Source organism: Oryzias melastigma, linkage group LG1 (genome assembly GCF_002922805.2).
Source record: "Oryzias melastigma strain HK-1 linkage group LG1, ASM292280v2, whole genome shotgun sequence".
Lineage (NCBI taxonomy): Eukaryota > Metazoa > Chordata > Actinopteri > Beloniformes > Adrianichthyidae > Oryzias > Oryzias melastigma.
In genome coordinates, this window is record NC_050512.1 from 9,201,977 (window position 1) to 9,229,862 (window position 27,886).

General features: G+C 38.7%; 1 protein-coding gene and 1 long non-coding RNA gene across 3 annotated transcripts in view; one reads left to right on the plus strand and one right to left on the minus strand.

Annotated features, from left to right (window-relative positions):
• The first annotated feature begins 7,143 nt into the window (after positions 1-7,143).
• Positions 7,144-26,570, plus strand: LOC112137152. The gene is made up of 3 exons (XR_002917494.2): positions 7,144-9,718; positions 24,980-25,058; positions 26,516-26,570. It is a non-coding gene; the product is annotated as an uncharacterized LOC112137152 (long non-coding RNA).
• Positions 25,925-27,886, minus strand: part of LOC112137142 (voltage-dependent T-type calcium channel subunit alpha-1I) — a 70,648-nt gene continuing 68,686 nt past the window's right edge. For both annotated transcript variants that reach the window (XR_002917485.2, XM_024259306.2), the window contains exon 2: positions 25,925-26,689. Coding sequence is in view for 1 of the 2 variants with exons in the window: in XM_024259306.2 (XP_024115074.1) it covers positions 26,250-26,681 (432 nt within the window). In the remaining variant the exon portion in view is untranslated. The remainder of the gene's footprint in view (positions 26,690-27,886) is intronic.

Here is a 27,886-nt window from a genome sequence, read left to right on the forward strand (position 1 = left end):
TGTGGCGATTCGCCTCCAATTTTTTTTACCAGAACGCCACTACGGACCTCTCCGGCTTGCTGGCTTCCTGGTTACAATAGCTTGTTTAAGTGGAACTGTAGAGCTTTAGTAATAAAAGTTTAAGCACCTACCCAGAGCAACAGAGAGTGAAGGAAAAAGAGTGAAAGGTGACGAATGTCCAAAAAAAAAAAAAAATGAAAGTAAAGCTGTTGGAGACTGTGTTTAGAGTAGCTATGTTGTTGTTTTAGAGGCTCTGATCCTTCGTACATTCAGGGCATGTGATACGTGTTCAAGAATGTGCCATACACCATTTCTTAGCTTATGATGTTAACACTGGGCTTTAGCTATTAGCGCATGTACCTTGGTTGGAAGTATTTTAGTTGGAAGAAGCTTGGTGCAAATGCTAAAGTGGTGCAAATCTCTGGAATCTTGCTCCAGACTTTTTCATTCACAGCTCTATTCCGATATACTGTATGAAAGACTTGATGTCATATCATTATGGCTGGGCACAAACTGCAATTATTAATTTCTTCTTCATGATCAATTTTCAAACAGTTGGCACTTCTTTGAATTAAAGGGACACCATCCATATCTTGCTACCAAATCTAAGTCCCTGATTGGTCAAAGTTCAACTGGTTTAACTTCTTAACTCACACACATTTTGCATGAGCCTAAAACTGATCTTAAATACCTTGTAGCGATGAGAGGAGAAGCCCGAAACGCAAGTTTACATAGATTTTCATTGACAGTGGTCACTATTTGAGTATTTCTGAGCCTGTTGTGAATGTAGCATTGGTTGTTTAGAGGATAAATGCAGAGACGCCAGAATGGGATGATTTAGAAACATTGACTGGAGGGACAGTGGTGGCGTTGGTTTAAGAAGGATGTAGCTGGGACAACTAGGAAAGAGGTCAAGATGACTTAAGAAAAAGTCAATCAATGATTCATTGTCATGATTCGCCTAAAAGGAGCAGTCAAAAAAAGCAAAGAAGAAATTACACAAAGGGGTCAAAGTTAAAACGTATTTTTTTATTGGAAAAAGACTTAAGAAAAAAATCAGATTATAAATTATTTAAAAAGAACTGTTTCTCTTCCTGACTTTCTTCTTTCCTTTTTTCTGACGAAAGATTGATTGTGAATCACTGTGCTGTTTTTACATCAAGCTATGCTTCCTGCTACTCATTTATTCAGCAGTCGCTCACTAATGGAAGCTCTGGGGAATGCTCACAGTTTGGGCCACTGTGCAGCTCTATTTACAAATTTGGATGTAGGGTTGTGTAAGACATTGACATGCAGTGGTTGTGATCAAACAAATATCTTAAAAAAATCCTATTAAATTGGTCTACATGCATTAAAAACAAGAACGTTATTTATACATGTTTTGGGGCTTTCCATTTTTGATTGTGGACGCTTTTTAGTAATTTACCTTTACAAATAACCTTCACCTGTTGCAGCAAACTCTTCTCTGATTAAAAGACACTAAACACTCCAAGTTTTCAAAGACAAAGCCTTGTAGTGCTGGGACCATTAACAAAAATTGCAGATGTGTCAAGAGTAGCAGTGAGACTAAGCTGGAAAAAGCCGGGAGATTGAAAGTGTGGCGGTGGGAGATTAATGAATTCTTAATACCTCACTGCATGGTATCACTCTTTCAAACCCTTCCTCTGTGTCTCTGTTCTTATTCTCCGCTTTGTTGCCTTCCCCTACTTGTTTTTTATTGTTTTCTTAAAAGAAAGCATTCAGGAGGCAAACGACCTCAGGTTACTGCCGTGACTATTAAAGAAAATACATTTTCAGAGAGAAGGACGGTAGATACATGGGGACGACTACAGAGGACATACAGGTATGCCAAGTAGTGTTGATTGCTGGAATTGGAAAAAAGTTCCTGTTACCTACAACACAGTCGTCGCCGGCAGCGAGGTTAAAATTGAGAATAATCCAGTAAAATTTGGTGGTGAATAGATAAGGAGATGTTGCGACAAGGAAAGAATACACACCCAAGACAGAGGGAGGATCTTTCTTTTTTACTTTTTGCATGTTAAATGTGTATTCCAATCTTGTAAAATTGGAGTATGTGTGTCAGGGTCTTTTATTTTTCTGTGCCAATGTAGGTGTTTCCTAAGTTAATGGAAATGTCAATTTTATATTCACAATTTCCATTTGATTCAAATCAACTTTTTAAATATTGTTAATGTTCGAACCGAAAGTTATACAAAATACCATTTCTTCCGTTATATATATATATATATATATATATATATATAGCGGTGTATCTTTCTCTCTCTTACTTTATAACTTTGTTTGATATGCATTACAATACAAATCGCTACATAAAATATTAAACAAACTATGAGGTATATCCTGAGTATATACTCCAGTTCTTTTACCTAAATGTGTAAAGTCTAGATACTTATTTTTCATTTCATATTTACGTTATTCATATGCATTAAACTTGCTTTGTTCTTTGTGATTAACACAACACACATCGGTCAATGTGGTTCACTTTCAGCCAATTGTAACTGACCTGACCTGGTGGAATCAAGCTTGTGATTGGATACACTTACATAAAAAAGGAAAAACAGTAGAAAACACAAAAGAAAGAGAAACTGACAAAGTTAGCCTGAAATTGATTATTTATTTTTACCTTTTATTCCTCTTTACCAACATAATCATATTTATATTTGTGGGTTTTTTAACCTCTACTGCTGTTACATTTTTCAATACATCTTTCACATCCCTATTACACATAAATGGGTGTGTATGACATCCTTATGTTGCTATATTGTAAACATAATGCTACAGTATTCCTTCCTTACTTTTGGGGGTCAGGGACAGAAGACATCCGCGAATACCCTGAATCCACAAATATGGAGAACCCCACCTCCCGTCTCCCCCAACCTCCGCAGCTAAAGAATGTCTAATCCACACTCATCAAAAACTCTTCTGGTCATGCTTTGTACAACATTTAGTAAAGAACATAGGAGTATTGCTCAACATAAAGAGTTATTTTTTAATCATTATCCTCTGCGATTACCCGGCATGCTCTTTATCTCCGCTCCCTTGTGGAAGCAGAGATACACGTCAGCACCGCAGGACCTCCTTTGGATGCAGAAATTTCATACAAGTGTCTTGAGTTTTGGAGTTAATGTGACAAACCTGAAGAGTCATGTGACTGAAAAAGAAAATCTACGAAAACGTGAAACCGCGAGTAATGATAAGCAGGGGAATACTGTGTATTGAATTATTTTAAGATAAACAAGTAAATGAGCAGGTATGACTTTTCTAAAGTAGTTTCCAAATTGATTTGTTGTTTGAATTTTATAACTTCACTCTTACTTTATCTAGATAGGAGTAATCATATTTCTAAGGCATGCCGTCACTTAGATATAACTGTTCTTATTCTCTTACATCTTTTGTATATTTCTGCCTAAAGCCTATAATATATCTGCCCTCTTTCCCATCTTTTTATAACCTTCTGAAATGGATTAAAGGTGTTCTCTCCTTTTTTCCTACGGGGGGGTGTCTTCGATTCAGTGCAGCTGACTGCATAAAGGGGGAAAGCGGAGTGTCTTTATGCACGATAGTGTGTGTCTGAGTGTGTACGTGTTAGACAGCAGTAAATGTCATGGGATATCATACGGCATTGCTTCACAGCATCTCATGTCAGTTCCTCTTTTCCCTGAGCTGTCAGGTCAGAGGAATGCTCACACACACACACACACACACAAGTTAAAGGTTGCCTGCATAATGCACAGAATCATAGCAACAACAGACACACTTAACCACTCTGTGACTCTAAAATGTGTCTGATCTATCAATGGCCTCCAGATAACTTTTTGTTTTGCTTGTCTTTGTATCTAGTTGCATGTTATTTTACCTTCAACTCATTTGTGATTTTATCTTGTTCATGTTTTATTCTGGTTAATTCTTTACACCTGGTTTCTGTTTTAATCAATGTACTTTAGCTGTTCCTGACTGCTTATCAGGCTCTTTCCCTTTGTTTTTGTCCTACTGTTGATTTCCAACTTAGTTATCAAGAAAAAAAAGGTCTTAAATTATGGTTTAATTCATACTTAAAGACCTATTACAATGGAAATGGTGTTTTGAGTGTTTTTAACATGTTGTTCTGGCATTAATCTCATAATGGATGACACATATAAAGAAAATCAGGCTTAAAATTGCACTTGTGAGTATTTTTTAATTCAAATACTTTTGAATCAGGAGGAGATGAAAAAATGCTATTTGTAGGTGTGGCTTAAAAGGTAGAATCGGCGGACAACAAACACTTCTCCGCTTCATTCTGATGTGACCACTTGAAGACATAGATCCATGAACGTCTTTGTTTTCCTCGTCTAAACTGGAATCAAGACTGTAAGGCAGGATATTTCCAACATTCCTCACCAATGTTAGGTTGGGGTTGTGATATACCGTGTGTTATGGGTGTTTTTAAGGGAGGATGGGGTTACTCCATGGTAATGGCACTGTCCAGAAAACAGGTCAATTTCTAATGAAATACTGCCACTCTGCAGAAATACATCCTGGAAAGTATCTAAACATGAAATTATAAAAAGACCACTAGGAATGCTTTTAAAAAGTTGATCCAAGTGGGACTTCAAAGTTTTTATTTTAATTCTTGACACCTGGTTTCTGTTTAAAGCAATGAACTGTAGCTATTTTTGAATGATCATCAGATTTCCTTACTTTGTTATTGTCCTGGTTTTAGTTTGTTGATTTAGATAGTCTTTAAGAAGTAACCAAAAATCAAGTAAAATGTGTCTTAAATTATGGTTTTACTCTTGTTTAAGTTTTTTTTTTTTTATTAATAAACTGTTTTTTAAATTGTCTACAAACAAACCTCCGTTTGTCAACATATGTTTCCTTTAATCTTCTGACCTCAGATATGTCACAGGTGACGCCTAAATAAGAAACACTCTGTGATCTTAACTCTTTGACTTTTTACAGGATCAAAGTAAATCAGCTGATTCTGACATGCAGCATTTTTTCTCAACAACAGAATTAGCAAATTTACATTAATTGCATAACAACTTCACTACTGTAAAGGCTGTTTTTCTCTGCTTTAGAATCCACTGGAATTACGTTGATTGTATAAACAGTTAAAGAGTTACGGTCATCAAAAGAATGTCAACACTGGTGCTAAAGACGCGGTGTTAAAGGGTTGATTACCACCAGTCTTCTCTTCAGAGCATCTGGACAACTACATGCTGCATGTGTTTTTTACAAAATTAGAATACACATACACAGCTTCAACATCAGGCCTCCAAACTATGAAATTAAAGTTAAAGTCCCACTATTTGTCACCAGGTGTGTGAAATTTGATATCCACAGTTGAGCCGTCCCCTGGGGGAGCGGTGAGCTGCAGATACAGCCTGGCTCGGGGACCATTTTGGTGGTTTAACCCCCCCAGTGCAACTCCTTAGTGCTGAGTGTCAAGCAGGGAGGCACTGAGTCCCATTTATAGAGTCTTTGGTATGACTCGGCACAACCTCCCAATCACAGGGCGGACACTCTACCACAAGGCCACTGAGCTGGTCACATTGTAAAGGCAAAACTCCTGAAATGTTTTAGCATCTGTTCACAAACAAATGAAGGAAGAACACTGGATTTCTATGGTCAGACTTGCACATGCTGGAAAACATTGTTTTGTGTTGATTTCATTTCATACTCAGGATCCACATACACACACACTGATGGGATTGAGCTCTATTATTCCAACAGTTAGTTCAGCAATCTCCTCCTGGAAATGGATGGAAGCAGATAAAACTGCTGCAGTGTTGGCCACTATAAGCATGGAGCTGTACAGATAAAGTTTGACCAGTTTTCTGACACCTGCCAGTTATGGTGAATTTAAGCAGTTATGGCGTGATAAGAGGAATGAAAGCAACAGGAAACTACTCAGTACGCAATTACAGGGAGCAGCCAGCGTTTAAAAGAGAGAAAAAGACACAGACAAGCAAATCAAATCTTTCTTTTGGACCATCTGGAAGGATTTGCCGTGCTTTTCACTTTGCTTTTTTACTTTTTCCTTCCTGACTTTCTATCTCTTCCGCATTGTCTGTGATGTGGTATTGTGCTAATGTGATAACTGTGTAGGTTTTCATTTTTGCTCACCACTGCTGTGGCTATTTTCATCCCTCAGCATCTCTGGGCTTGTGTAACATGAAGCAAATTTTTACATACAAATGCTGACCAACTTTAATATTGACAGAGTTAAAAATACAGAGACCAGCAGTTATTTTAGACAATATATATATATATTTTAATATTAGATAAGAAAAAAAAGTGTCTGGACATTCATTATATTGCTTGAGACATGTTTCCTTAGCAGTCAAAAAAATTAATTTAAATTTTGATTAGTTAATCATTCAGAAATGCTAATTGGCTTAAAGTCTCCCTATAACAATTTTTTCCAAAGAAAAACAAACCCTGGGGTATTTTAATTATATTATAAAGCTTTTAACCCAAATCCCACAACCCAAATGTCTTAAAAAGCCATTTTTCATGTTGATCTGAAGCCTCCGTTTCCCAAATCTCCTCTAAATGGGCGTGGCTATTAGCTCTGAGCAGAATTGCTCCACCCACGTTCCTCTCTGTCTGATTATGATAGCTCATTGTTTCGCTACAGTACATTTTTTACTGCTGCTGCATAAAAATGTCAAGCAATAGTGGAAATGTCCAGCCGTATCGTTTTAGCCCGATGCCAGCTTGGACGAGGAAGTGAAGAGTTTCACTTTCACTTCGAAAACACTTTTTAAAAATGTAAAGCTCTTTGTGGTAGGAACTGGCTGCTCTAAACTCCGAACAGCCACAAGAGGTCCTACACCACATATAGCATCCCATGTTGAATTGTTAGACCCACAGCTCCTCTGTGAAAATCACTAACCAAAATCACTTCATCCATAAGTAGCTTGCCTTGAGTAAGACGCTGCATCTCCTTTGACAGATTAGCGCTATAGTGCCGTGGCAGAAATTGGAATATATCTTGTACTGTCCTCAAAAAGAAAAAAGGTCCAGCTGCTTACTTGCTTGAACGTTTATTTTTAAATACCACTGAACAGTATGGACTTTCATTGAATTGTAGTACTCTACAGCACAGACATGGGAAGATGCCATATTTTCTTGATTTTCCTGATGCACGCTAGTAGGAGCAGGTCAGGGAACTTGCACATGCGCTCCTCTTCTTCTTGTTCTTCTCACAGTATCTCTAGCACTTTTTTGTAACACACTGTGCGTTAGTGTATTAAAATGACTCCTAAATTTCTTAGTAATACATAAAGAAACAGACTGATCCCACGATATTGTGAGTGTCCTAAAAACATACTGATACCATTAAAACAAATGTTACTGTGACTACGCTAACTCCCCACCTTGTTGGTAACACGTCAAAAGCACAGTCCAACTCAGCTACTTGTTAGCCGCATTAGCTTACTCACAGTTAAACCTAACCTTATTTGACACTCGTGAAAGAATTAGACCAATAAACAAACAATATTGTTTCACGCGCTGATCTGTGCTGAATTTTCAAGAGGTGATTAAAAAATCAAATAGGCTATCATAAAAAGAATAATATTTTTATAATTTTTTCCAGTGCTAACAATGCTGAATTTACAAAATAAATAAATAAATAAATAAATTAATAAAATATTTGAGTATCTTAATTTACAGAATCCATTGGCCTACTTCCTCACGTTTTACACTTTGCTTAGCATCAGTGGAGTCACTACAAGGGGGACCAGTCAATATCTATTATCTTAACAATAAAGAAAAACTGAAGAATCTATTGATACAAGTATCCCTTTTAACAACACTGATGATAGGTTTCCTGTGCTGAGACACTCGTTTGCGTAAAGACAACAACACAAACATCAGCTTTTACACACACACAGACACAACACATTAACAAATGTCAGTCAGCAGCTCCCAAGATAGTAGCAGGCAAATAGCAGTCATTGGAGGGGGACTGGTAATGACAGACTAATGACTGTCATTTACCAAACTTGGAGGGAGTGGATTCATTTGTGTCCATCTCAGATTTGTACTTTTTGCTTATCTTAAAGATTATTAATATGTCATCTACAAATAAGTTTATATATATTTATATATTTATTATATATATATATAACTAAGCTGTCTGATGATACTCTATTATTCTTTGTCAAGGTGGACTAAAGACTACATGTTCTTTTTTTTCTGTAGAGTCATTTCACTTCTGAAAAGAAGCATTTCTTGTTCCCTGCTGCATTGTGAGAAGCTTTAGACAAAATCATTTGTGATCATCATGGATAACAATAGCGAAATATTTTCAGGGAGGCACATAATACCATCAATTATTTTAACTATGCAATGCATTTACTATTTGTTTCCCACCCAATACTTTTTTTTCAAAAATCCAAGAAAAAAAAAGAAAAATGATAAAAATTGAAAGAGCTCAAAAAAGGCGGGGTTGACTTTTTAGCTCATGATCTTTCATATTTCTGACCTTTATTATAAAAGTAGTACCTTAAAAAGACAGTTTAACTTTACAATCTACTAATAAAGATTGTCCAATAGATAAGAAAAGCAAAGTAATAGTACATTTTATATTTAATAGTTGATATATTTCTTAAGAAAACATAATAGTTTTGGGCAAATCGACTGTTTAAAGTCCCACTCCAATAAAAGGGTTTTTGGTGTTTTAAAAAAAAATTGTACATAAAATTGAGTTTCTTAGTATTTTTTATTCAAATTTTTGTGAATCACGACCAGAAAAAAAAAAAAAAAGAAATCATTAAAAAAGGCTAATTTGTTATCTAGAAAATGGGGCCATAAGCTCCCTCCTCTGCGCCATTCTGATGCATCCACTTGTAGACACATAGATCCATGAACGACTTTGTTTTTCTCGTCTGAGCTTGCAAATAATTGTAACATACATAATAACATTATCGTGATAAAAAAAAAAAAACTAAAAATGATCTTAAAATAAATCAAAAGATGATCGGAGTAAATCTTTCAGCAGCACATTTTTCAAGTAGAGATCCTATATACCTGTTCTTTTTTTAATCTTCTTTAGATCCATTTAACTCCTATTCTGCTTCAACTGAACTCTAGCTATACATGAGCTCACTGTTGAAATGAAAAGTCCTTAAATAAATCTTGCATGCACAGAAAATATATGAAATCTTCGTGGCTGACTTGATTTTTTTTTTTTCTGATTTGTTCTCTGAGGAGACCCAGACAGGCTGTGCCCTAAATGAAACACATTAACAAAGCTCCAGGTCTGAGCGACCTCATAATGAGCACCGGACAAATCGCCTTATTTGTATACATCACCATGGTGACGCGAACCGCTGTGAGGTGTAGGAAATCAAAAGCGACAGATGAAAGGAGGGATGAAGGAGGAAGCAGAAGAGAAAAACAGCAATGATCCCCGTAATGCTGACACATACACAAAGGTGTGTGGCTCTATTCAGAGGGGTCTGTGCTAATTACTGTGTTTGGACTTGTTTGAGGCTTCTGTTCCCTCTGGCTGACCCCTCACCCTTTCACACACACACAAACCGTCTCTCCGCGGATGCCAATGTGTTATTTCAGCACCTGCAGGCTCGGCGGGGGGATGCAACGCTGATGGTTATGCATATTGACAGCAAACAGCATGATGGCAGAGGAACAACGCATGACATCAGCAGCATGGGGCTGTCTGGGGAAGGCACGGTAAACGCAAGTGAGAAAAACAAATGAAATCTCTGGGATCGATATCTCTGTGTGACATGACAGCCTAAAATTAATCTAAGAAGTTAACTCAACTTTAGGAATTAATATCTAAGTCATGCAACTTACAAAAAAAGTAGAAACTTAATCACTTATTACTTTAAACGCCTAATGTTTCGGTGTGTGCAGAAATCAGCAAGTGGAATCAGTGCCCTAAAAATGTCATTTTCAATTCCACCAACAGTAAATTTTAAGATGCAATAACAAGGCTGTACAAAAGGTTTAAATGCATATCTCTCATACAAAGCATCAAACTCCAGAGCACTTCTCCAAAGATTTTATTTTAGAATGTAAATTCATTCTCTACTTATGCTGTATCCACTTCCAAATACCGTGCAGTTAAAGTACGGTTTCTTTTCAGCTCCAACAACAAACTATGTTGTGTTTTGTTGTATCCGACCAGCCTCCCGTCTCTCCTTCAATTATAAAGTTGTTTAATGTATCAGCACAGGTTATCTAAGGTAACAGTTTATTTTGCTGACAACCAAATGGCATATATTAAGAAAATTAAGCTTAAAAATTGCATTTTTAAGTACATCTTTGTTTGAATAGTTGTGAATCAGGAGCAGCCTGTTACGAGGAGACAAGTAAAAATACACCCTGGAGCTGGAAGACTCAAACATATCCAGATTATCCAAGAGTTTTTAAAATTGAACCAAGACATAGCTCAAACATAAAACATTTCGACACCAAACACAACCGGACGCCACCTGAAATAATGAGAAAATAATATAACTCAGCTGCAACCATCTCCACTAGAACCCGGGGCAGGGCCTCAGGAGAAGTCACAGCTGACCTGCATAGAAGAAAACAAATGAAAAACCCAAAACACAACGCAAACCACAATGCCAGGTTCACACTGGACGTGGAAGTGGTGCAAAGCAGAGAGCACGCAGCATCCGCTTCACCTCCAGTTCACACCAGAGGAGTATTTTTTTAGCGACGGTCGCTTCTGCTCTGCTGTGGTTATTTAATCTGACATTGTCCATCTTGACTCGTCACCAACTGGTGTCTGCCTCTCTCTCATTGATTGTTTTTACAGACACCCATTTGCCCCACCCACCCCTTCCTACGTTAATCTGTCTGTGTGTGTCTGTGTGTTTGTTTTTGTGTGTTTATTTTCATGTCTACAGTCTGTTAAGATACAAAAATATGGTCATATTTGTCAATTGCAGTATCTTATTGTGAAAAATTGGTTATATTTTGAAAATTGACTGGATTTGTTTGTGTGTCTTAGTGAAATTTCCTGCCAGGATTGATGCAGAACACTCTCAGCTTGCACAAAATATAGACCAGACGCCAAAACAATCGCTGCGCAGGGCAAGCCACCCGTGGAGGACCGAAGCGCTTTGCATCTGATGTGAACTACACCATTGGTTACCAGGGGTACCGAATGGAAGGGGCCTCTGTTCTGCGCCGCTTAGCAGCGCTTCAACATGTGAACCCGAGGTAACAGACATAAAGTTCAGTTGGAAAAAGAGCTTCTTTGCTTCGCTTAAACAGAGCTCTCAGCACTCATCAACAGGGAGAGAAAGGGGGGCGGGGTTGCTCAGTGTCAACGGTCCCACCAACAACTCAGAGGCAAATATCTAACAACACAGGTTTTTTTGATTTTGGCTAAAAACTGCATAATCATAATTAAAAGACCACTGGGAAAATAGCTCAAAAGAAGATAGGAGTGGGACCTAAAATGCTAACACCATGAGTATTTCATTTTATTGTCCTGACAGAAAAAAGTCATCAGAAATATTAATGTTTGAGCAGAACAAGTTTTAATTTTAAGCACTAAATGGCACCTTTGCCAGCCAGACACCTCAAACATGTAGTGTCATCTTTATTTTTACAGGACAGCTTTACTCTTTTGAAGAAACTAACTTGTGCATGCACCTTCCCTTTTAAATGCATAATCTAGCTGTGGTTTTTATTAAGGGCTGTGCACTACAAGAGAAGTGCAAGCTTGGGGGAAAAAAAAGTGCCACCGGACATCAATAAATGGAACATTTGAAGCCGCTGGCTTACAGAAAACGAATACAAGAATCATGTTAATTTAATGAATTGAACGAAAGTATTTCCACGTTAGCAACATTAATCCTGTCACTTATAAAATCATTTTGTCCAAAAGACATTGTAGAGCTACTCCACTTCTTTTCTTATTGCACCAGATTAAATAAATAAATAAACTGGCGCAATCAGAATCAGAATGTATGACAACAGACAGAGAACCATCAATTAAAATTTAATTATCCTTGTGTTTACATGGTACACTTAATGCTTGCTTAATTTTACTGGCAAGGTCTTGTCCAAATGGCCCATTACAGTCATCACAGAGTAATAAACTACTGCTAATTGCTAAACCATTCAGGAGGCAGACATGAACTGATATCACAGTCACAGTCATAACACTTAACACTTCATTAAAGGGTCTAACAAGTGATTATTGTTGAATTTGTCCACCAAGAGTGAAAACCCACTCACCGGCCACTTTATTAGGTACAGCTTTCTAGTACTGGGTTGGACCCCTTTTACCTTCAGAGCTGTCTTAATCCTTGCTGGCATAAATTCAAGTTTGGTCCACATTGAGATGATAGCATCACACAGTTGCTGCACATCCACGATGCTGATCTCCCCATCCGCCACAACTCAAAGGTGTTCTATTGAGTTGAGATCTGGTGACTGTGGAGGTCATTAGAGTCCAGTGAACTCATTGTTGTGTTCTAGAAACCAGTCTGAGATGATTCCAGCATTATGATATGGAGCCTTATCCTGCTGGAAGTATCATCAGAAGAATGTTCACTGTGGTCATAAAGGGATGGACATGGTCAGCAGCAAGACTCAGGTAGGTTGTAGAGTTGTAACCATGATAAATTGGTACTAAGGAGCCCAAGTGTGCCAAGAAAATATGCCCGCCACCATCAGCCTGAACTGTTGAAACAACGCAGAATGGATCAAAGCTTTCATGTTGTTGATGCCAAATTCTGACCCTACCATCTGAACGTCGTAGCAGCATGGAGACTCATCAGACAACGTTTTTTCAATCTTCTATTGGGGCGGCCGTGGTGCAGTGGTAGGGCGGTCGACTCCTGATCAGAAGTGAGCGGGTTCGACTCCGCCTTGCCCACCCATGTGTCAAAGTGTCCTTGGGCAAGACACTGAAACCCGAATTGCCTCTGGTGGGAGGTTGGCGCCAGTGTTCGGCAGCGGAGCCACCACCAGTGTGTGAATGTGCTTGTGAATGGGTGAATAGGTCTGTGACTGTGAAGCGCTTTGGGCCCTCGAAGGAGGGTAGAAAGCGCTATACAAGTATACGCCATTTACCATATCTATTGTCCAGTTTTAGTGATTCTGTATGAATTCCTGTTCACCCGCTGTGTTCTTCTGCTGCTGTTGCCCATCTGTCTCAAGGTTGGACATGTTGTCCGTTCAGAGATGATCTTCTTCAGACCTTGGTTTTAACCAGTGGTTATTTGAGTTAACTGTTGCCTTTCCATCAGCTGGAACCAGTCTGGGCATTCTCCTCTGACCTCTGGCACTGACAAGACATTTCCACCTAAAGGCTGCTGCTCACTGGATATTTTGTCCTTTTTCTGACCATTCTCTGTAAACCCTAGAGATGGTTGTAGGTAAAACTCCCAGTAGATCAGGAGTTTCTGAAACACTCAAAGTAGTCCGTTATAAATTTGCTTTAATGAGCAGTTGGACAGATGTGCCTTATATAATGGCCAGGGAAGGTATACAACAAAATATTGATAAAATTAACACACAAAATTGATATATATACATATATGTGTGTGTGTGTGTATACATAAAGTACATACAAAAATTCACATTAAAATCTAGCTGTGTGTCTGAAACTGTGGACCTTTAATATTATCAAAGTGCTTTGGAGAAATCATGCAATTCTGCTGTTGTCGCAGCGGGCCACATATGTTGGCCCGTAGGCAAATGAAAGGGAAATGGAAACTATTAATCTGGCCTCCCCTTCCTATCAAAGCTGGTTCAGAACTAAATCTATTTTGACTTTAAATGAGCTGCTTTGCCTGTCATTTTTTTCTGTCTTTATCTCACTTCCATCCCTCCGTTCTTATAACTCAAAGTGCAGGTTTAGATGTGGAGAGTAGCTTTTTACATTTCAACTGTAGAGATGACCTTCATTATCTCCTATTTCCATGCTGCTCTGATAAATCTGTCTCTATGGGGATAAAGTGGACTGTGTCTTTGCCTAAGAGCTGGTTAACATGAAATTTGCAGCTCTGCACTCACTCAACACTGCTCGCACTTTTAACCCAGCAAGAGCAGAATCACACAAATGTGGACAAGTGATTGTGTTGAAAATGGTTTCAACAACAGAGTCATGTGTTTGTCCTAAAATGGAATTCTTTTCAGATCTAATTAGATGGTACTCGACTTGCAAAAAAAAAAAAAAAGACCTGGAGTGAATACACCAATTTGTAAAAGCACCAGCAGGGAGCTGCAATCAGAATTATTCAATTCCATCACTACAATTAGATTTACAAATGAGTACAAACAAAATACACATATACATATTTTCTTCTAATAAAAAAAAAATCAAAATGTTCTAAAAAAATCAATAATCAGTTTTTATATTATTTGGGAAATTGATTTTACCAAACAGCTGCCTTTTTTGTTGTATAGTAAAATCATTAATCTCATGCAGAAGTATTTTAATGCAGTATTAGCTATTCCATTATGTTCAAAGATCATTGAAAAGCAATACACAAAGAAGAAAATTACCAAACTTAGAAAGAAGAAAATCACCAAGTTTTTCATTTATCAGAATAGAGCAGTGGAAGAAAAAGCCTTGAGAAGATTTGCTAGGTTTGCACCACTTTTTTAGCATTTGGCCCCAAACCTCTTTCTATACTGCAGGTGGACATGCGCTAAAAACAGTGGAAAAAGAAGAAGAATTCCCTTCCTGCTTGTCCAGTGTAAACACTGAAGGCTAAACACACGTTCAAGATTGCACGTTTAATGCATTCTCAAACATGTCACATTCCCGTTGTGTTCATAGCTTTAGAATGAGACAGGAGGCAGAGCTTGAGGTAGCAGAAGATGTTGAAGCTCTTTGTAAGAGTGACGAGGAGGGATAGGATTAGGAATAAAGCATCAGAGGGACAGATTATGTTGGATGTTTGAGAATCAGTGCAGGGAAGCAGATTGAGATGATTTAGATGTTTTTAGAGGAGAAGAAATGGGGAGTTTCATGGATGTTGTGAAGGAGGTGACCTGCAGAAGGTAGGGTTAGATGGCCCTGCGACAGTGTCCAGGGTGTATCCTGCCTTCGCCCACCAGTGATAGGGTAAGGCTCCGGCACCCTGTGAAGTCCGAAAGGACAAAATGGGTTATGGAGACGAATGATTCTTTTGTTTTCAGGAGAAACACAATAAATAAGACTATAAAATACATTCTCATTAATTGTAATGCTATGGTTAAAAATATTCTGATCACTATGCGTGCATTTAGTCAGCATTGCGCTGTCAACTCAGTCTTGGAATCCTGTGATTCTTTGGATTTTCCTAAAAGACTTAAGAGAGAGGCCAGGAACACGGAGCAAGTACAAAAGCACAGATGTCAGTTTTGTCTTGTATTGCTCATTGCCAGAGGCAGTCTTCTTTAAAGCTCACTGCCAAGGATTGCTCTCTGATGTACAAGAAGTATGTCTCTGCACATTTAAAAATGCCTAAAAGAATAAAAGCTGCAAATGATTTTCTGTCTTAAAAAGAAAGACAGAACAAGAATGTTTTAAAAAAGGAAAGAGCTGTGGCAGCAGCTATCACAGAACTTTTGTGTTTTTTTTTCTACAGTGGAGCTGTGTTAAGTATCTGTGATTAGATAGTGTCTTAAGAAGAGCAGACAGAGGTCAAAGGGCTTTCAGTTTCAAGAATTATACAAAGCTTAATTCAAAACTTCTCAGAATGATCTGTACATAGAGGGCAAGACCTTTCTCATTAGAAAAACTCAATAATCATGAAAACTTTCATGATGGGTTACGCAAGACTATATATATATATAATATATTTTCTGACTCAACTGTCACGAGTAGAAAAAAGTAAGATACATCAAAAATATATTTGAATCAAGACTGTTCATGGGAATATTTTGCTACAAAATGTTTTACTTCCATATGGAAGTCAATGGGAAGTTGGTCTCTTCTATAACTTCCCTCTAGCGTATGGGTGCCCAAAGTAGGGCCCATGGGCCAAATTTGGCCCCCCCAAGTTGTGGTTGCAGAAACTGTGGAGTGTTTTGTTACCCGTTTACTATTGATTATCTAGGATGTTCCAAAACGCTACGGCTGTGATTAACTCTCAGCCTCCGGGTGGAACACCCTGCTGTTATGGGTGAAACAACCCTTAAGGGAGTCAGCCATGGGCGTTTTTTGGTGTTAGAAATTCCAACGGGCCTTCACAATCACTTTTATTTGGCGTACGGACCGGGATCCCATTTAGGTTTTGGCCCTTTTTAGTGAAAAGTTTTGGGCATCCCCTGCTCTAGAGGTTATGGAAGAAACTGTAGGATTTATTACTTGCTCTATCAAATTCAGGAACGCGAGGTGGGAGCAACCGTTTGTCAACTGGTTAAATAGTTAACAAACAGTTGTCATAGGATGGTCCGAAGTTTAGGTAAACTTCAAGCATAGAGTTCATTAAACTGGAATCCACCTCAAACAAAAGTCTAACTTAGTACGATGCAGTCAGACAAGCTTTTTTATACTGGTACCCACCATACTCAATCTTGCCATCAGATCACCAGATGGAGGAATGTGATTTATCGCGCCATAGAACGTGTCTTCACTGCATCTGACACTTTGCATTGCACTTGGTGATGTATTGCTTGGATGCAGCTGCTCTGCCATAAGAACCCCTTCGTTACAGCTCTCTGGATGCTTTCTTTAGTTAATTTTATTATTAGGGCGACAGTAGCTCAGGCGGTAGAGCGGGTCGACCAAGGATAGGCGGTTCGATTCCTGCTCCTGCCAGCCAAATGTCGTTGTCGTTGTGTCCTTGGGTAAGGCACTTAACCCTACTTGCCTCCAGTGTGTCTCCACTGGTGTGTGTATGCGTATGAATGTTCCGGTGATGGTCAGAGGGGCCGTAGGCGCGTACTGGCAGCCACGCCTCTGTCAGCCTGCCCCAGGGCAGCTGAGGCCACAGTTGTAACTTACTGTCACCAAGTATGAATGAGGTGTGAAGGAATAATGGATACACAATGTAAGCGCTTTGAGTGTCTGTAAAAGTGCAGATAAATCTAATCCATTATTACTATTATTATTATCACTATATTAAGACAACATTAAGTTGGAAAGTTTATACTGACCATCCTGCTGTGAAAAGTTAATGGCCTCAATGCACTACAGTGGAGGAAATTAGTAATTGATCCTTTACTGATTTTGTAAGTTTGTCCACCTTAATAGAAATGGACCGTCTGTCATCTTAGTGGTAGGTTCATTTGAACACAGAGATAGAAAACCACAAAAGAAGTTTAAAAAAATTGACTTTAAAAAGACAGGCGGATTCGAGCGGTGTACGCCGTTATGCAGCCGCTGTACCAACCCAGCTTGGTGAAGACGGAGCTGAGTCAGAAAATAAAGCTCTCAATTTACTGGTTGATCTTCGCTCCAGTACTCACATATGGTCATGAGCTCTAGGTTGTGACTGAAAGGGCGAGGTCCCAAATACAAGCGGCCGAAATGAGCTTCCTCCAGAGGGTGGCCTAGCACTCCCTTAGAGATAGAGTGAGAAGCTCAGTCTCTCGGAGGGAGTTCAGAGTACAGCTGCTGCTCCACCACATCAAAAGGAGGCAGTTGAGGTGGCTCAAGAATGTGATACCTGTCAGAAACCTGGACGCCTCCCTAGGGAGATGTTCCAGGCATGTCCTACCAAGCGGAGGGCCAGAGGACCACCCAGGACACACGGCAAGAGAGACTCTTTGCAAATGATTTCTACATCAGTAAGATTTGGTGGTTGTATTTCACAGCTCTGAGCTTCAGCTCTCTCAATAGGATTGTGGTTTGGAGACTGTCATGACCTCTATATGATTCTTCTTCAGCCATTCCTTTGTTGAGTTGACTGAATGTTTTAGGTCATCATCCTTTTGGAAGACTCACCCATGACCCATCTTAAGCCTCCTAGCGTAAAGAGATAAGGAGGTTCTCACTCAGGATTTGACAGTATATGGCTCCTTCCATCCTACAACTGACACACGGAAGTTACCCTATGCAGAACACTCCCAAATGAAAATGTTCCACCTCCATGCTTGACAGTGGGAATGCTGTTCTTGGAGTCATAAGCAGGATTTTTTTTCCTCCAAGCACAACAGTTGAGTTGATGGCAAATCAATATCGGTCTCATCTGACCACAGCACCTTCTCCTAATTACTCTCTAAATCATGAAGGTGTTCATCGGTAAGCTTCAGGCAGATCTTCACATGTGTTTTCTTAAGCCGCTGTACTTTGCCAGGACTGCAAAAGGTTAAACCATTGCGGTGTAAAGCATTACCAATGGTTTTTATTGGTGACTGTAGTCCCACCTGCCTTGAGATCATCAACTAACTCCTCCCGTGTTATTTTAGGCTGATTTCTCTCTATTTTAATGATTCTGGAAACCCTACCCGGCAATCTTTTTTGGAGCCTCAGACCTATAGTTTGTTTGATGGTCGTGTTCTTGTACTTTAGCCCAATAGCACCAACAGTTGTCCCCTTAACCCTCAGCTTCTTGCTGATGTAGTCCACTATGGTCACGTGCAGGTCTACAATATTCTCCATTAAATCTACTGAAAATTCATTAGTCTTTCCATGTTGGAGAGTTTGGAGTCTAAATGATTTTTTACAAGTTCAAACAGGTGACAGATTGATTAGGAGGGTCTAACAAAGGGGTGTCCAAAGTCAGTCCTTGAGGGCCGGACTCCTGCTGATTTTCCAGAAACCCTGCCTTATCTGCTGCCAATTACCTGGATCAGGTGTATTTGGATAATAAGGAGTTTCAATGGAAGGTTGGTTGGAAAACATGTAGGACACTGGCTCTCAAGGACCGACTTTGGACACCCCTGGTTTAACTGGTCTGTGTGAACCAAAACTCGTATTGGGCACTAGGGGGATCAAACACCTTTTTACCTAAATGAAATGCAAACAGATTCTATTAATACTTAAAATTATTTTTCTTGATTTTTTGTGATAATCTCTCATTGAAGTTGGCATACAGAAAAGGTCTTTATTAGGTGAGCAAACCTACATAATCAGCAAGGGATCAAATACTTATTTCCTCCATGTGTGGATCAGCATAAACTGCCCCGCTCTAAACCCAGATTAGTTTACATATTCTTGTATTTTTATGGGTTAGTTGCTGTCACTCTGCCACTCTGTTATAATCCCACTGAGAGTTGACAGTGGAAAGTTTACCTCCATGGACAGGTTTCATCCCATAGCATTATGCTGGAATTCACTTAGCTCCTTTAGGCAGCCCAATTTTTGCAAATGTTTGTAGAAGCTGTCTGCATGACTAGATGGGGATTTTGTACACTTTTGAACACAAGAGTGAGTTTAAGTCCTTAAACGTGATTATTTTGATGGGATAGTGACTAATTAACAAATAAAAAAAGTGCATCGGTCACCCAAGGAAGGGTCCTAACAGCTTGTCAGAATATAACACAACCACAATTAGACAAAAATGGAAGGGGGTGTTGTTTTTTTAGTCTGCTATTCTGCTGTTCACTCTAGGGCAGAGTTAAATTCTCAATTTCCAGCCTTATTTCTTCCGCTTTGTACCAGCTGTTCCATACCCCTCTTATTAAACTCTTAGTAATGAGAGAGTGAAAAGAGATCAGGAATTCTAAAAATGCCCAGAAACAAGAAGAACAGACTGCATTCAAACACATGCTACCAATGACCAGAGGTGTGTTTTTTTTCACGGACAAAAGGCATTTTCTCCAAAAAGCAGGAAATCAGTTTGTATTTTTCTTTTCTTTTTTTTATGCAATCTAGTCAGCCTGCTCCAACAAAGATTAATGCAAAAGCAAACCAAAAATTAAAAATAGATTTGTTAATGCAATCATACTGGTGCTTTAATGTCATGGAGAATGTTTTAGCTGGTAATCAGCTAATGAGAATCCTCTATCCCAATATTTTTAACCCCTCCACTCCTATAGTAGATGCTATTAATTAAGTTACTTGTATAAAAAAACTGTGCCATTGTATAGTATGCCCCTAGAGCAGACAAAAAAAAAAAAAAACATTAAAGACATTGACAGCTGAAAACATATAACAGCAATTTTTTTTTTTTTCTCATAAAACTGACAGGGCCTTGATTTTTTTCAATATTTAATTGAATGGGGGAAAACTCACATGCAGAGAGGTTCCTGGAATGGACTACATGTATTTTCAAACACAAAGAAAATTTTTCTAGCAGATCGATCCACTGCAGCACTCACTCTGATAGCATAATGTGAGAAAGTAGACCGGGTCAATACGAGCCTTTTCAGTAAAATGGACACACAAACGTACACAACTGCTCAAGAACATCCGCTCACATCCCTAAATTTGCTTGAGTTGCCAAACACAAACTCATGGATAAAAAAAAACAAATGATAACCAATGACAACCAGTAGTGATACAATTTGCCTAAATTGAACAATTAAATACCTAATAAATGCCCACACTTGGTTGGTGGTTTAACCCTTGCACACTGGAGCAGTGTTGACATTCTTTCAACTACCATAATTCTTCAATTACATACAAAATTATTGTAATTCCAAAAAAATTCTGAAATGGATGAAAGCAGCTTTGCGCCAATATGCAACACTTTAAAACACTTTGCAGTAGTAAATTAATAAACACTTTACAGTAGTAAAGTGTTCATGCAATCAACGTAGATCAGTTGCATCAGAGTAATCTGATTCACATTAATTGTATGAATGGTCAAGGATGATGTGCTATGGTGTCACGGGTGACATCTCCAGTGTTGAAGGGTTAAGTTTGAAAGTCATAGTGCTAGTGAGCAAGCCTCTCAATTCATCACCTCTAAAGATGAGTAAGCTGATGTAGTTTATGGTTTAGCCAGTCACACGGATCAACTTGTAAGAATTTTAGAGACTCTATTATCACCTTGTGTTTTATCACCTTTTGGCTAATTTGCAGTTTCAAAGCTTTGATAAGTATTATTTTTTGTTCCAACTCAATATAATTAATGGCCGGTTAAAATATGTGGATAATGAAAAATCTAAAAAGGTGGACCTTATTTTTTTTTAATCATATTTTAAAACAAATCCCTATTGTGATTAGCAATTTATGTAATTATTGTCCGATTGTTTGAAACAACCTGTTAAATGAAACAAACTTTTCAATTAGTAAAATGAATCAAATTAGAAAAGATTTTCTGACTATTCATTGAATTGGGATTGAATGGCTATTTGTAATAATACTAGACTTTTCAATGTTTGGTGTTGATGCTTATTATTATTTTGAGTATTGTCAGTGTTTATCGTCAAATCTTTTACCTTTTACACAATGGTTACAATTGTAGTGTTGTTTTGTTTTATTTATTATTTTTTTTGTTATTATTTTTAATTATCTGGTGTAGTGGAAAAACATAGTGTTAATTAGGTTGTGAACATTTTCCAATAACCAAGAAGGCGGAACCAGAAATTTACAAAACTGAGACAGAAAGAGGCCACAGGTAAAGAAGAAGGTACACAAAAAGATGAAATTTAAGTCACAGGATCAAAGAGGCCAACCGGAAAATGTCAAGTACTTCTCTTTCTGCAGAGAAATCTTACATGTTCAATGAATAGGTTTCCAATTAAGCGAGGCTCAGATCTTCCCCAACCAGATGCAGATGTGATGTCTGATTCATGGGAAGGCAAGACAGAAAGATCCATTGACAAATTGTTTACGTCTATCCTATTCTTCTTGAAGACTGAAAACGTTTAAAAAATAGTTGTTGTATTTAACATGAAAAAAATAACGTGTTCCCTTCCTTTCCTGGAAGTAGCAAGAATAGGCCCCATTGTCCCCACAAAAGACATACCTGAAAAAGACGAATGGATGGATAGATTGACATACAGACATGGACAAAACAGTTGTTACCTCTGGGTTAATAGAATAAACTCTCACAATGGTCCAAGAAATAAAAAAATCAGACATTGCTTCTCTACTATGCTTCAACAGAATTATTTTTATATTTACAAATATAAAATCACAAAATAGGCATGGACAAAAATGACTATACCCTTAGAAAAGACTAAAAATGATGTGACCAAAGGGACATGTAAATCCAAGGGGGTCTACTAATTAGCATGATAGGTGTGTACAGTCTTGCACACATCAGTCAGTCAGTTGGCCTGTATAAAGAGCAACAGGTAGTCACTGTTATGCTTGATGGCATGGTGTGTACAGTATAAAACTGGACAAGTATGTCAAAGGTAAAGGCTATAAAACCATCTCCTGTGACAACAAGAAGATACTTTTCAGCAATGTAAGATCCATGGGGTGGTAGCCAACCTCCCTGGATGTGGCTGCAGAGGGAAAATAACAACAACTCAAAGAAGTGTTGGTAACAAAATAGTCCAGATTAACTTCTAAAGAGATTAAAGGTGAACTACGAACTAAAGGAACTTCGGTGTTATGCTGCGTCTTAGTAGACTTAATGGGAGATGACCACCATTTTTTGAAAACCAATCATAGAAAAACCTAGACTGGAATTAACCTAACTACATGTTGACAAGCAACAAAGCCACTGGGACAGATGAGACAAACATGGAACTTCTTCTGATGCATCACCTCTATGTTCGCAGATGGAAAAATGAAACATATCAAGGAAAAGAACACCGTCTCTACTGTGAAACATGGAGATTCTGTCATGTTCTGTGGCTGCTTTGCCTCTGGAACAGGACGTCTTGAATCTTTGCAAGGTACAATGAAAGCTCAAGACTATCAAGGGATTTTAGAGAGAAATGTCCAAGTCATGGGTCTTGCAATAGGACAATGACCAGAAATACGCAACTAAAAACACCCAAGAACAGCAAAGAGGAAAACAAGTGGTCTTTCATGAGTCCTGACCTAAATCCTATTGGACATCTTTGGAAGGCATTTTTTGATTGCTGGGATTGCCTCAAAAGGTTTTGCACCAAAACATAGTAAGAGGTACCATCATAGTTGTTCAGGCCTGATTCATGATTTAATTGCTGAAAAATAATTCTGAAGTACAGTTGAAAAGCAATGCCTGATTGTTTGCATTTCATTTATTTATTTATTTATTATAATTCTGCCTCTTACATATTTTACATTTTCTTTTCTTTTAACTTTTACTGTATCCAATTCATGGGTTTTATATATATGTTGTTTACCAGTACTTCATCCTCCCTAACCTTATGTTGCTTTTTCTTTCTGTTGCCTCCTACTATGTTTTATGTCCATTTAGCAGTTTTCACTATTTTTCTGTCTCCACTTCAGTGAGCTTTAATCATTCAGTCAGTCCAGAGGTTCCACACACTCTTTCTCTCTTTTTACTCTTCACTGCACTGCTCTGCTCCTTATAGGCCATATTAACTTTGAGCATGAGTCATACATCACACTTTAAAGGCTGCTCTTAAGAAGCTTGATAAGTAGTGTCTGCCGATCCGTGGGAAATCTAACTTACTGTGGCACAAGTGTTGTGAAGCAACATCAATGCCCTTTGAGTGTGTGTGAACCTGTGAAACAGTACAAAAAGACAGTCATGCTTGCCCTTGTAATTTACTGTTTGAGAAAAAAAAATGTTTTTTCCCTGTTTTTTGAAAAATACATTTGTTACTATATTATTAAATCAATTCAAAAAAGCATTTAAGATTTATATTTAAGTTTGTTGGGGTTGTTTGAGAATGACTGTATTAGCTACTGCCACATAATACCCCTAGAGAACCTTGTTAACATGTCTGAAAAATTTATCGGAGGTTTGAAGACAGAAACACAGTTCCAGACTTGATTTTTGCGATGACTGAAGTTTGTGCTGCGCCTACTTTTCTTTTCAAAAGTATTTGTGCTAAGAGTTCTTAAACTCAATAAAATGAAGAACTGGGATTCTTTCCTTCCCAAAATATACTTTGCAGTGGATGCAGTTTATTATTATTATTATTATTATTTTTTATTGTGTCTGTGGAATTTTATTTTTTTTCAGAGAACAGTAATGTGAATAAAAGGAAACTGAGTTTGCCACAATGCCGCTTTTTTAAAAACAGGAATGTTTTAACTGGGTTTGTGTTAGAAACAAAAATTACTTTATGTGTAGAAAAAGATTAGCCAAACTAAATCAACTTTTTTTTGGTTGTTGACCTCTATCAATGGGGCTTTAAAGTGCTATCTGTTAGTCCTTGCCACATTTTTAACAATTTTAAATATATTTGTTTAATTTCTGAAATTATAGTCTAAAACTGTCTGTGTGCTGCCCCTACAAGTTAAAACGGGATTTTTTTCATTGGTCAACTGTATAAGTCCCATGTCATTTCAGAAGTTTCATCTCAATATGCTCTGCAGCTCTGATGTAAAATCTCCGCCCGTCTTTTACTTTGATCATGTTAACGTTAGTGTGGCTCATGTGTATTGTCTTTGGTTGTCAAAAATCTACTGGATTGCACAACTTTCCAGTGAACTCAGAAGTTAGGCATAAGTGGTTAATGCAATTGGCATACGGCTACGTTAGCCTTAATTAGTTTATGGTACTAGCGTCATTTTAGCACTCAGACGTTAGTCCCCTTCAGTCTGGACCATGAGCGCCTGACACAGGAGAAGGCGGAGGAGAAAATTTTTCAACCTCGACAGAAAGTTCTGTGGAGATACTGGCATCTCTTTGCTCTGTACCACTCTCCATGTTAAAGACGTGACTACGTTCTCTCAGGCCAACGTCACCGTCAATCACAAATCCAAACCACACCACCCCTGTTCAGCCTGCCTCTATATGTTTTGCATTTTTCAAATCTAAGCTAAGATTGGAGCCAGCCTTCAGCCATCCTGCTATGCTACCCTTTAAAATACAGCGTGTACAAATAGTGTGATTAATTTTAAAGGTCTTTATATTTATAGTTTCCCATGTGTATTACTTGAGCTACATAGGTAAATCTGCAAAATAGTATTACAAGTGTTTTAGGGCTTTAAAACCCCTAAATATACACTTTTCTCAGACACACATGTACATTTCCACACTTTTCTTTTTTGTTGAATCTCTTAAAGGGGCCATGGATTGGCCAAGAGACTAAATCTCAGAGCCGGCGCCATTCCTACAATCAAACCGGATGAAGACGCCAGACCCGTAAGTAAATCATGCAATATACCGTAAGCATATAACACACAAACTAATGCTACAACTTCCACGCACGTTGCGCCTTGCGTATAAACGGTCTTATAATATTTTAACTGTAAAAGTGTTTGGATGCATGATTACAACATAGTTTGGAAGTTGCTTGTTTACAAGCACAAACCGCGGGCACTCGCAGGCACGCTGGGGAGGGTCATTGACGGTTTATGGGCAGGCTCAAGGATGAGCTCGTGAAATGGGCAGGACCGAAAAGGATCGCAAGGCGGTGCCTCAGAGATCGAGTCATTTTACTACATAAAACAGTCCTCAAAAATGACTCCTATTTCATAAATAATTTGTTTTTAAGTGTTCCGAAGGATGGATATAGTTTACTCTGAAAGGCTTAAGAAAATCATGGCATGGCCCCTTTAAAGTTCAAACATTCAAAGAAAAATAAGTCCAGTTTTATAGAAGAAAACAACTAAGATCTTCAACAGGCAAGCTAAACGTATTTTGCACAGGAGACTCAGCACAGAGGAGATTGATTGTCAAGGTCTACAGCCAATCAGGATGCAGAACACAGTGTGATGTAAGAACCTGAAAATAAAAGAATGCAAAATTGCATTGAAAAAAACCTGCAAAACAGCGAGACCACTAAAGGTTATCCATGATATAGTAAAGGGAATACAGTACTCTGGACTGAAGATCAACACACTATTTAAAGTTTTATGTAACAGGAACAGTTGTAGCAATTACTGTACTAGTATGACTGTTTACGGTTCCCTCAATTTTGTGTTTTTGCACATGGAAAAATAAGTAATTAAGAAAATATAATAAAATAACGGCCAGTATGTCCTACTATCATTCAGAAGAGGACATGGCTATAACATGGGTGGATCATCCCCTTAAATCTCACCTGACAGAACTGTATATATAAAGACTGGTCTAAATAATCCAACAACTTTAAGCAGTATTTTGATAGGAAATCTGTCATATTATCTTGCACACGTATTGGTACTTTGTGTGCATTTCCGCATCGTGTGTTTGGCTCACGCAGTTGCTTCTTGATTGGCCCTGATGTACCCTTCACAAAAACAAATACCACCATCTGATGGAAATACAATAAAGTGATTACTCTCCTTGCATTCAGAGGGGTGTTGATTGAGTAAACAATGACTGACAGCAGAGACTCCTCTGTCTCATCATTCATCCATCACGGTTTAAAGGATATGGACTGCAGACCATGCGGATGCACCAGCTGCGGGGGAAGGTTGTCTGCTTTAGACAGAAGAAAACCACCGGCACCAGCTCAGGATAGGGCACCACTAGGACACTGGTGTCACTGCTGCCGTCCTCCTCGTCATCCTCCTGCTCACATTCTGCCCCCACCTCCTGCTCTTTCTCTTCCTCCTCAATCCTTTCTTCTTGAATAATCCCTTTTTCTTCTATTTTTTCCGCCTCCGTTTCCTCAGGACTTGGGCGAGAGAAGATCCTGCAGGGCGACGAGGTAAAGATGGCAACATCACGGCTGACCCTGGCTGAGACTGTTGTTACCCTGGAGATTGTTGCTGCTGGTTGTGTTGTAGATGTTGATGTTGCAAGGCTGATGCCCTCCTCCTCCTGGCTTGTCATGGCCATCCAAATGTCTAGAATGAGAGAAACAAATCAGACCAAAACATATTAATATTTTAACCTCACTAAAAATAAGCTCAGAGACAAGATTGCTAACTCAAAGTAAACACAAAAATAGAACGTAGGTTAAAAAAATTGCTTGACTTCAACAGAAATTGAAGGATGGCTGTAAAAAGATATAGATTAAAACATATATATTCTGAGGATGTGATGCTCCTAAGAAATGATTTAAGCCCCACTGGAAATATTTCACTGTTTAAAAAAAAACATTATGATGGTACATCATGTGATGGCTTTGAAACGTATTTGAGGGATGGCTTTAAGTGAAAAGTCTATGTCCCAACGCATTCTGATCCCCATCTTGTCACATATTGACGTTTGGCTAGGGACCCCTTGCCTAAAATTAAACTTTTTGAAATTTTGGGTGTATTTTTTTGACAAGCTGACTGTTAATAAAATCAAGGGTTTGCAACCCTTGGAATGCGGTACTGGACGCAGTACCAGATGTACACTGGTCTTCGGGACGTGTCCAAAACCAGTACCGTGAGCCAGTTCTGGTACCCTAACCTTAACCCAGTACTGGGAACGGCAACACATTCTCACTTCCAATCGTAACATGGTTATGGCACCCTCCGCATTACTTTTTGATGTTTTGGGTGTCCCCCAACTCGTCATTTTTTTATGTGTGGCTGATCCCATTAAATCACAGGTCCCAATCTCCAGGCCGCGAACGAGAACCAGTCCACTACTGGGACGCGGAGTGCACCGGTACCCTAGCCTACTTCCTGTACCCTAACCCTAAACCCTAACCCAGCACTGGTTTGTGTCCGGTACTACATCTGGGCCTGGTTTTGTGTCAGGTACTGCGTGTGGTACTGGTTCAGGTCCGGTACCGCATCTGGTCCAGTGTCAGGTTTGGGTATTGATACTGGTTTGGATGCCAGTGCGCTAGGCATCCCGGTACTGGGCTGGTTCTGGTTCACGGCCCGGACGTTGCGGCCCAAAGGTTGGGAACCCATGGGAACAGCCAGTTTGTCAAAAAACAAGTTGGGGTCACCCAAAACATCAAAAAGTACCGTGGAAGGGTCCTTAACCAAACATCAATACCTGACAACTTGGGAGTGAGAATGTATTGGTGTTCTGGGCTACCGTGTTGAAAAAGGTTTGTGATTACAAGTTGTTACACACGTTTTTAAGACAATTTCCGGGCT